Source organism: Zerene cesonia, chromosome 14 (assembly GCF_012273895.1).
Source record: "Zerene cesonia ecotype Mississippi chromosome 14, Zerene_cesonia_1.1, whole genome shotgun sequence".
Taxonomy (NCBI): domain Eukaryota; kingdom Metazoa; phylum Arthropoda; class Insecta; order Lepidoptera; family Pieridae; genus Zerene; species Zerene cesonia.
Genome location: NC_052115.1, coordinates 4,085,183 through 4,097,041, shown reverse-complemented (window position 1 = coordinate 4,097,041; position 11,859 = coordinate 4,085,183). Strand labels below are relative to the sequence as shown.

Genomic DNA, 11,859 nt, shown 5'->3' with positions numbered 1-11,859 from the left:
AAATTAATTTTTCGAATTCAGTAGAAAGTTAGTAGAATTATATGTATTTCGATTTCAAATCAAGAGTTACAGCGATGTTATTTCTCTCATCGGATGAATAGATCTATTATTATATTTAGAGAAGCAAAACGAGGAACTCGATAGCTATATGTCATGCATGCCCGATAGGTTACCTATATTTGTCCGTCGATAAACCCTGACCACAGACTTGCTTCATTATAGCAGATATCAGTTTCTAGACTTGGTTAATTATCAACTTATTGTTGTTGAATAAATGAAATAAGCTTGAAGAAAACCAAGTATTTTATTTGAGTGTTCCATGTTTAAATACAACAGCTATTAGGTTGTTAGGTACGTGCTTCTTATATATCAATTAAAGAACTAGGTATCAATAACTGTTAATGGGCTAAAAAATGTACAGTCATACTGCAAAGGATATTTAAATGTGTTTAAGAATAAAAACCTTCGTCAGTCGTCGGTAAGGCCAGATACCAGCCGCGGATATTTCCTTTTATGTATTGCGATGACGTTATGTATTACAGAACGGTATTTTAAGTTAATGGACTAAATATTATTTAAAAGTATATTTAGCTATAAATGTGGAAAATTGAAAAAACAAATTGTTTTATACCAGCATTTACGAAGGATTTCAATTCGAGAAAGTATAAATGAAATTAACATTTTTGATATTTTATATGAATGTTATATTTCAAAAGCATTTTTGATTTATCATTACCAAGTATTAATATCTAATGATAATATTGATAAGGAAATAAAAGAAGAGATAAACTCGAATAGAACATAGTAACTACATCGACTTATAAGTCTATAATATATATATACTGATCGAAGAGTAACTAACGACAGTTTTGTGACATACGTATATAGGTAGTTTGCCTACCTACGTTTTTTGTCTTAGAATATCATCATCAACTGAAATAAATTGTACCAGGAACCGCTGGATCTAATGAAACTCTGTATTAAAATAATATTATTATACAGTCCCTTTCCGCCTTTGGCTACCCTTTCGTGGACTAGAAATAATTGCATTTCGTGGAATTCCGAAAAAGAGATAGATTTAAATTTTTACGGCTTATGATAGTTATATCTCGTCAGTTTTATTTGAGTAAAAAACCTACTTAGAAAGCGCAGTGGTTTCTACGTCTATGATGCATAATGCACATACAAACATAAAAATTATGAACCATCGTTTTAGGGTCTATAAAACATTCATATTGCATTATAATTTCTGTTTTAAAAATCAATTATTGTACAGTGTTGATCTGCTTAGAGATTTATTAAAGCAGGTACTAATAGATACTGATATCCTGTCTCTATCTAATGTCCGCTGCCGCATATAAAAAGGTACATGATGACCCCTTAAAGGGGGATTAAAAAGGCCATTTATACGTACAAAGGCTATTAATACATTGTAACAACTGTAATAATCGTTCATTCCAGAGACTCATATTTAATATGTTTACTAGGAAATGACTCGAGGCATGCTCTTTTTCGGAAATGCGAGGCGCAATGAAATCTGTTTGCAGAAATAAAACTCTACATTGTCACGCCATCGCCTTTTCATAATAGAGTTTGTTATCCAAAAAAAAAACTCTACATGATTCCCCTGCAAGCTGATTACAAAAGTAGATTGTAACAAAGATTAACATGTGCGGCCATTGTGACAACCGTTGGTTGTATGAAAGGTGGTGCTACATAATATGTAGGTACATAGGTAGGTCTGCTGTTCCAAATACCATGGCAATCATATTGACAATCGATAAAATTGTCGCGTTACAGTCCGTTATTGTGTTTCTCGATACCTTACAGTGAGTTGAAAATCATGAACTAAAATCGTCTTTAAATATGTAGAGTTAGAAGTCAATGGTTGGCTCTATCTATCGTCTCTATTAAAAAATTTACGAAATAAAGAGACGTCGTTAGTACCGTTTGTTGCAAAGGCCTACATACTCTATTATAATATTCTTGCGTAGGTGAATATTGCTATCTATATGTATCTGTTTTAGTATCTATATCTTAATGATTTCGACTAAAACTAGTTCTAACGTCTACGTGGGCACGTTATTAATACTTGTGACTTTATTTCGCCATTACTAACATTTAACTTATTATTTTTTCAAGAATCGTACTGCTTTCGAAAAGGAAAATGCACAATGCTTTGCAAAATCATTGTTAGTATCATTATCAGTATTAATTTGGAAATTAAAATTTAATATGATGAATAGAACGAGTGACAAACAGTATTTGTCAGTATTTAATGTTTATGATGTCGAGGGAATATATTAAAATAAATAGACAGTAATAACGTGTCCCATTACAATAAATAATTAAGTAACAAGTATATAGACGTGACTTGTGTGGAATTAACGATAAAATCCACGTACATACTAAATAAGTATTCACGACACGTCTGTATGCGAACTGATTCGACAAGCTAGATAGCCTCTAGGGAACCTATGTTTTCACTCGTCGCATAAGGTGTGGACGATATTTTATTATACCTGTGCGTTGAATAATTAATTGAATATAAAACTTACATTTATTTAAATTTTAATCGTTTATTATGGAATCACAGAAAATCACTGGATAATAAATCATTTATGCATATTTTGAAGGATAGAAATATATATTTATTTTCTGTCATGCATATTTAGTTGTATGTACTATTTGGTATCAAGTATCAACCCAATCACTCGCCTATCTATTTGTTCACCAGTCAACTGTTGTTTCCAATACCTGTTATATAAATACTTAATGAACTTATCATAGCACTTACTTTTTAACATTATGTATTTGATAAAAATTAAGGGACAATTTGAAAAGCAAAAAATGTGATATTTATTTCTAAAAGTATCGAACTGTATTAAATGTACATTTATAATACAGTAAATACGGATTACATATGTCTTCGAAACGGGTGATTGGACAGAAAAATTATCAAGATATAAATAATTGACCTTATTAAACGTTTCGAAATAAATATATATACCAATCCTGGAAAGTCTCTCCCAAATAATTTCGTTCAAATATTTTCACATAAGCCTACGTCACTGTCGTGGATTTCGTGATGTATTATGATCACGAATCGTTCCCAGAAAATTATTCCGACATACATGTTATTGTATGTTAATTTAGCATTGGGACTCACATTCGCGGTACATGAACGGATTTCCAATACCACTTTTATGGCAATAAGCGATACGCGCATTTGAATGTTTACATTTCACCAACTTTAGTTCACACTATGTTCAATTGTGAATAATTTACGTTGTAGAAAATTGTTTCGTTGAGTATGGGTACAAGTGAAAACTATATTATTATGTTACTTTTGTTTACATAACTATATGAAAGTTTTAATACTTTATAGGTATAATACATACGTTTCCTTTGGATCATGTTTTCAGTTTCCTTCAGTTGTATGTTTTAAAGATTAAATGAACAAATTTAAATGAAAAATAAACATTAATGTACGCAATATATATGAAGCTTATAGCTGTCCACAATTTAAAAATGGAGTTAGCCTAATTAATTGTAACGGATAACGCAATTATGCATATCCGTGGAGCGTACGCAGCAGAGACTTTGTAATAAGCTTCATTGCATTTTAACAAGCCCCACATTGTGATAGCATCATTCTAAACTATTGGAGTAATAGCTAATAATAAGTAAAGTGGTTGCACGAGCTCTCTCGCCCACAACTCAGTTCCTCAATTGAGTTATAAACGATGGTACTGACTTGACCTTACAATCTTTAGAATAAGCTTGATTGTATAATATGTTTGTAAATATACAGGTTATAATGCTGCCATATGGCTTATAAATTGCAGTAAGACATGACATTTTATAGACGGTAGATGAAAAGTAGGTATCTTATTCATAAACTGATAAAAGAATAAAGTAATAACGACAAGAAAAAATCACAGAAGTAAAAATTATTAAAAAACATTCTAGTGACGCACACAAATCTAAGTACATAATTAAATTCTTATAGAAGAATTTAATTTAATTATAATGAGTGATAAAAAATAATATTCCTATTTATTATAGAGATAGTAGTAATCGTGTTAAATACATTTAAAATATTTGAAGCTATACGATTGAATCTTAAAAACTTGGTAACAAAATGTAACATCGGTCGGTACTTGGTATACAAATTTGTATGGCAATTAGAAAGACGCGACGCGAAATGGTGCAGGCTACGACCTCAGGCTGGTAGTTATTCGCGTCGATGATCTCACCGCTCGGAGCCCACGTCCTCGCTCAAACTCGTTTCTTACTTGTTTACTTGGTGCGATGTAAGAACTTAGTGTTCAGGACGATAAGTCTTACGTCACCGCATATTCCAGTTTTGTACTTTCCAATTTCGTTTCAACTTATATCCGAATTATTTGTTATTTCTTTCGGATCTACTACCATGTGACATAGTCTAGACATAAAATAGCGCTGTTAATGAAGCGTTAAATAAAGTAATTGATGAGTTCGCAGTGAAGATCGGCGGGAACGTCGTCTACTTTCCTTTCAATGTTATCTTTGTTGCACATGAGTGAGAGATTTATCTCGTCTTTAATTAGATGTGTCGTTAAGTGACATTCTTTGCTTTATCTATTTAACGAGCGAAGATTTCATACAGACATTCTGTAGTAAAGTTTAATTAAATTTGCAAAAACAAGCAGTTTATTACAAGTTGTTTCAATTTGATTAAATTTTACTTCTTTCCTATAATAAAGAGTTATAAACATTTAGGTAATATAATTAAATTAGTAGGTAGGTATGTACATATATTTTATTTTAGTGCTGCATACGTGAAAAACTGTTTAATGCTTTCTTTGATAACTGCATTATCGCACATTTCGTCGACTTTTTGGTTTACTGGCTGATAAGATAGATTGAATAATGCCAGCAAAGCAGATATTTTTCAAGCAAAAATATTTCTTTTCGGCTTGAGTTATTCCATGTATAACCAAGGGTGATATTGAAATAAATTGTGTTCCGTTAAATAAACGTATATAATTTCTTTCTTTCTTTCATTAAAATACAAATCAATTCGAGAAATCCGATTGTGACCATTAAGCCGACGAGTCTCGAGATATCGGCCCATTATCATATAAGGCTTGAAAAAAGATCGACCCCAATGCGCTCTGCAAGGAAAGTTGTCTTTAGTTGCTATCCAAACATGGAGAGACTCGGAGATTTTTTAATGTATTCTTATAATTGCAATGCTATTGGATACCGTACTGAAAATGGTGTTCATACTTTTTAAAAGAAATGCATGAAAGTTGAACAACAGATACAACTTTTATATCGATTCTATGTAGGCATTTATTGTGGGGTCAACGAAGCTTATTTGTGCAATTTTGTTTTATGAATGTTATTTGAAGATATTCACTTCCTAACCCTACAATCCCTCCCTGTTTCTATTGCAAAAGGTCGTACTACAATGTAGTGATTTTAAGAAAATATAATTTATTTACTTAATCATATTCAATTTTATAATTTTATGAGTAACGACAGGTACCTTCCGTTACTCATAAATATACTTCATTTAATGAATTTTATTTGAAGAACTGACAGTTGAATATTCATTAAAAATTTAATTTACAGTAATAAGAGTATGATAATTCCAAATTATATATGAATATAAAATGTTTGTTCAATAATTTTTTTGTTATGTTTTGTAAGCCTATTGACAGTTTAATCCCAGACAGATGTCAGTAAAAGTAGGATACCGATTTGTATATTTCGTGTAGGAGTTGCACAGCTAGTTCTTAATAAACACAACCATAGAAGGTCGTCGACCATATGGCTCGTCTGTGTTAAAATCACGTAGCGCAAATCTGTAATATACAATTTTTTATGAGTCTATGATTGAATGTTCTTAGCTACACTTGCTAAATTGTTTCCGGGCGTTGATTATTTCGAACTTGGAATCAACAAAGGTGACCTTCGTAGTTTGTACACGCTTATATAACTTGATAATAAATAAATTTTGAAATGGAGATAAACGATAATATTTCATGATTCGGTTATTGTTATACATTATCGGATGATAACGTGTGTGATGTGTGAACAAACCAACTTATGTGTTTAAATAAGCATAAATATAGTAAGGTACCTACAAAAATTGGACTTTATTTTAAGCGTTCACTACAGTTAACAATTAATATGGCTAAGCAAATGTGGTAAAACCGCGTATAGAACATTTTTGTTAAAAAAACTTTAATTATAAAGTTAAAAAAATTTTAATGTGTGTAAATTTAAAATGTGTTTCTTTGTTACTCATCGTCATTACTTCAATCTGCGTTGAGCAATCCTCCCAATATAGTAAACATTCAATCTCGTCACCATTTCGTGAGTCAGGCATTGAAGCAGATGCACATCTGGCTTCTTATGAAAATCCAGCTAGGGCTCATGTTTCCATTACTGTCTTTGTTTATTTTCATATTGCAGAAATATGGCTATAAATAAATATGTTGAGTGCAACACTACATATGGGACTATTTAAAGTGGAACAGAGTGGGCATGTAGTTTTCATAATCTTTTTATAAAGAGATGACAATCAAAATAATATTTAAATCCCTACTGATATTATAAATGCGAATGTAACTCTGTCTGTCTGTCTGTTTGTTACGCTTTCACGCCTAAACCACTGAACCATTTTTTGTAAGTTTTTTTTTTTGTAATTTGGTATGAAGGTAGAACAGGACACAGACATAGGATAATTTTTATCGCGAAAAAAATGGTAGAAGGAGTTGATATAGGGAGATGAAAGCGATATAACTTAATTCCACGCGGGCGAAGCTGGGGGCGGAAAGCTCTTTCCTGCACTGTGTTTGCGCGCGTACTTCCCGTTTCCGTGGGAATTCTGTTATTTATATGTCCCTTCCCAGGTTTCGAACTATCTCTGTACTATATTTCATCCAAATTGGCCCAGTAGTTCCTGAGATTAACGCGTTGAACTGTTCAGCTTTATATATTAACTGGCTGTGCCGCGTGGTTTCTCCCGCGGACGAGCCCCAGGCAATATGTATTTATATAGCTCGTGTCTTATTCTTACGAATATTATTTAATATATTATTGTAGCTTCATAAAATCGTAAAAAGTTCATTTTACGTGAAAGCGTAACAAACATCCATCCCTCTGTACTTACTAACTTTCGCGTTAATAATATTAGTAGGATTAGATTAGAAAAAATGTCATAAGTACGGCCTCTTCGAAATCCCAATACACTAATTAAAGATTTGTATTCCACGCGAGCAAAGCCGCGGGCGTATAGCTAGTTAGAAATATACGAAAAAATCTTTAGTCATGGTTGAAACAACACATATGCATTCATATATCAGGTGGCTTGTTGTATGGCCACCAAGGAGATTTTAAGGAAAATACGAAATTATTTATAAATATTTATGTCACGGTCGCCTACCCTCGTTGCTCATTCAGTATGACCTATCTCGGTTGTGGTTTTCGTACTTTGTACTAAATGAAATCATCTGTCTCCAGAATTAATCAAAAAGGTCATGACATTGATAGAATGAGAATTCAAATATCATCTATGTAATTCGATCATTTACAAGCCTTTTCCACCAACTCGAAAAAAATTGTTTTTTGACGGTGTATCTTGCGTATCATTATATCATATCATAACTTTTTACTGGGTTAATCGATTTTTTTATTCTTTTTACTTGTGAAAGCAGGTGCCTCCTATGTGGTCCAATTTAAATTAGGTCTAGTTCTAACAAATTGAAGGCCCTTTAGTTTTTTGTTACAAATAATAATTTAATCAACGTTTTCAAAAACTATGGGTAGAGTATTTTTTATAAGAAGCAAGAGTGGGTAAGATTAGATTTCAACAATCTTTTTAGTAATTTTTGTGAATAATAATTTACTGACAGACCGCTCCGGGCTTGCCCGTGGAACATGAATAGCTTATAACCGGGATCACCTCGAAACGCAAGAGCGCAACAATTAATGAAATCGGCCTGATAGTTCCTGAGATTAGCGTGTTCCAACAAGCAAACAAATAAAAAAACTCTTCAGCTTCATACTATTGGTATAACCCGAGTAACCCGAGTTCTTTCAATAGGGTTGATCAATATCAGGTTGAGCATCAATTTCTTAATAATAAAGTGCATTCTAATAGTACTAGAGAAATTGGATAATGCATTAATGTATGGCTTCTGAGACGTTGCATCATGTTATGTACGGGAATCCTTATTCAGCAGTTGTGAAACCGAAATAGTTTATGAATGACGCGTTAATATTTCTTTAATTATTACCACGCTTTATTTACGAGTGATATTCGAAAAAGTGGTGATGTTTGTATTACAAAGATTTGTTAATTGAATATGATTTTTTTTCCAGTAAGTGCGATAAATTTCATTCGTTTTATTAGCGGACGAACCGGCTGGCAGAAGCAAGTATTTCTAAAACTCATGTGCTATTCTGATACATAAGCTTCATCACTACCAAATATCATCAATATCCATTCAAGGGTTTTCGTGTGAAAGAGTAACAAACATATAAAAATACATCCATTCTCATAAACTTTGGCATTAACAATAATAATAGGATAGCATTTGGACTTCGTGTTGATAGTTTTCTATTTACATCCATATTTCTTACAATACAAAAAGAGATCTGTAGAGCATTACCAACTGCGCCCCGCGGTTTCAGCCGCGTAAGTCTGTATACCGTAGGAATATCAGGATAAAAATTAGCCTATGTGTTATTCCAGTTGTCCAGTTATCTACGTACCAAATTTCATTGAAATCAGTTCAGTAGTTTTTGCGTGAAAGAGCAACAAACACACACACATCCTCACAAACTTACGGGTTTATAATATTAGTAGGATTAGTAGGATTAATAAAAATACCGTGGCCGTTTTGAACATGGTCATTCACAAGTACATTTAATCGTTATTATCGACAATATTCGAAAATCGCAACAAAACATTGATTGAATTTAACTGAACCAGAAAAATATGCTAACAATCCTGTGTCCCTTGCATATGACACGGAAAGATTAAGCTAATCTAGGTTTAACACGATAAGATAATAAATGGGATTGCGAGTTTGATATATTCCTAAAACAATTACTAGGCTATACAACTGTGTCAACAATATTTTTTACTAAACGGTATAAGGTAATATTTTATAAAATACTAGCTTTTCGCCCGCGGCTTCGCCCGCGTATAATTCCCTTATATCGCGCGACATGGTAAGGAGTATTTTCTTCCCATTAAAAAGTATGGTTTGTTATTTCCCACGTTTAGCTCCATCTTGATACCAAGTTTCATCAAAATCGGTTTGACAATAACGAACTTTCATACAAACTTTCATCCCCTCTTTCAACCCTTTCTACCCTTTTTTCGCGATAAAAAGTATCCTATGTCCTTTCCCAAGTTCAGTTGTATCTTCATACCAAATTTTATCAAAATCCGTTCAGTGGTTTAGGCGTGAAAGCGTAACAGACAGACAGACAGACAGAGTTACTTTCGCATTTATAATATTAGTAGGGATTAGTAGGGAAGTAGGGATGTTGAACATTGATAAATTTGTTTGTTTGAATTGTAAATAAATGTTCCATGTTGTAGGATATATAAGAATAGAAATTAAGTAGACATGTATGAGAAAAACGAGCCGTTTCAAATTTGTTATCATTTATGAAGATACTAGCTGCGCCCCGCGGTTTCACCCGCGTAAGTCTGTATCCCGTAGGAATATCGGGAAAAAAGTTGCCTATGTGTTATACCATTTGTCCAGCTATCTACGTACTAAATTTAATTGCAATCGGTTCAGTAGTTTTTGCGTGAAAGTGTAACAAACATCTTTACATATATACATCCATACTTACAAACATTCGCGTTTATAATATTAGTAGGATTAAGAATAATTAGAAGTAATAAAAAATACATACACCTTATTTAAAATCTCCACAGCTTAATTCACGGATATCATCGATAAAAATCCGACAAATTATGATTAATTAAGGACGGTCTGTAGCAAGTGAGATGGATCTCCTTTCATGAAAGCACTTAGTCAGCGCTAAATCGGGACTCTTACAAACACCCACTTTTGTGTTCCATTGATTCTTTATGAGTAACATCAGTGTTAGAACTTCAAGAATTTATTCGCATGTATACATTAGCCTTTAGATATTTCAGTTGGTTTAGCCCCTTCGATTCAGGGCGGTTTCTATGGTAACAAAATTTACAGGGTACGAGGCCAAACACCTGTACGTGTGAAAACCATTTTTAACTGATTAGAGTTTTATTCATGAACAGTCTGTTTAGTATAAGTAATAGGTTTTCTTTAAAAAAAAGTATTTAATTGTTAATTTTAGACTTGTTGAAAATATTTACATTAATTTTTAAAGCATGCGAAATATTCGGTTTGTATTTTTAATAGAAAATGTTCGTTACACGGGATTCAATAAGGTTTAATACTGAAGGATGGTTTTTCATACTTAAACGCTACTACGTACGGCAGTTGTGAGAGCGCCATACGACATTTCAGTCGTTTCAATTATTTCTTAATAAATATTCAAGCCTTTGTAATAAAACGTGAATATGTAAGCTCATTAAAATCTGTCACATAGTTATATGATGACGATATTTTGTGATTTTCGGTTTATACAGTCAAATTTATTGAAATTGAGTTATAACTCGTGTAGTGATCTTATGGGCTCTATATAAAGGGCGCGATGGACGCGTGTGATGGCTAAATTGCTTACGCTACCGCCTTTGGCATTTCAACGTCGTTTCCCTTTACATTTGCATCCTTATAGAATAAAAAGGTGACTGAATATTGTTTTGGAAGTTTTAGATTTTAGTTTTTAAGTTAGTTTGAGTTTTGTAAACTTTATGGAATTTTATTAAAACTCCATTAAAGTAATATTTACTTTAAAATAACAAGTTATATGTGGACTGATTCGATTTAATATTCCATATTTTTTCTTAAAATCAGAATCTATTTATCACTTATTGTAAAAAATCAGTAAAGTTTTTATTTGTAATTTAGCCCACTAACATAAAATTCGTGTTTATTTTTTCAGGCATCACCGTTGCCCACACAACGATGTCCCGGAGCCATTGTTCGATGTGGAGCACACCACGAGCGTGGTTTCCGCGTACAAACAAGATTATGATGAAAAACATGTCAATCGAACCACAGCAGTTATTCATGAAGATCACTTATATCTCGAAGGTGATTTTCAAGAGCCAGAACGTCCCCGTTGGCAACCCGTCGAGCGGCCTAAAGCAACTAAGCCAGAAGATAACCTTAAGCCCGAAGGAGAATTCGAAAAAAGGCAACCTGAGGAATGGCGCCCAGGTGACAGAGCACCAACCAGACGGCCTGAAGATAATTTGAAGCCAGAAGGTGAATTTACAACTCCTGAAAAAGACCAGTGGCGTCCAGCGGAACGACAGCGTCCACGGAAACCTGAGGATAACTTGAAACCAGAAGGTGATGTTGAATATACAAGACCAGGAGAATGGCGACCAGGTGATCGAGCCCCTGTGAAGCGGCCCGAAGATAACTTGAAACCGGAGGGTGAATTTGAAAAGAGACGTCCAGAAGAATGGAGACCTGGGGACAGAGCTCCAACTCGTAGACCAGAAGATAATTTGAGACCAGAAGGAGAATTTACTACACCTCAAAAAGAACAATGGCGACCAGCAGAACGCCAAAAACCCAAAAAGCCCGAAGACAACTTATTTCCAGAGGGTGAATTTGAAAAGCGTAGACCAGATGAATGGCGTCCTGGTGACAGGGCTCCAGTACGTCGGCCAGAAGACAATTTAAGACCTGAAGGAGATTTCGAAGATAGAAAACCTGAAAA

The 11,859-nt window shown here is 33.4% G+C and overlaps 1 protein-coding gene across 1 annotated transcript in view; it reads left to right on the top strand.

Moving 5' to 3' along the window:
* LOC119831822 (titin) overlaps window positions 1-11,859 on the top strand; it is a 29,398-nt gene that overhangs the window by 7,005 nt on the left and 10,534 nt on the right. The window contains exon 3 of the mRNA XM_038355365.1: window positions 11,071-11,842. Coding sequence (XP_038211293.1) covers window positions 11,071-11,842 — 772 coding nt within the window. The remainder of the gene's footprint in view (window positions 1-11,070; window positions 11,843-11,859) is intronic.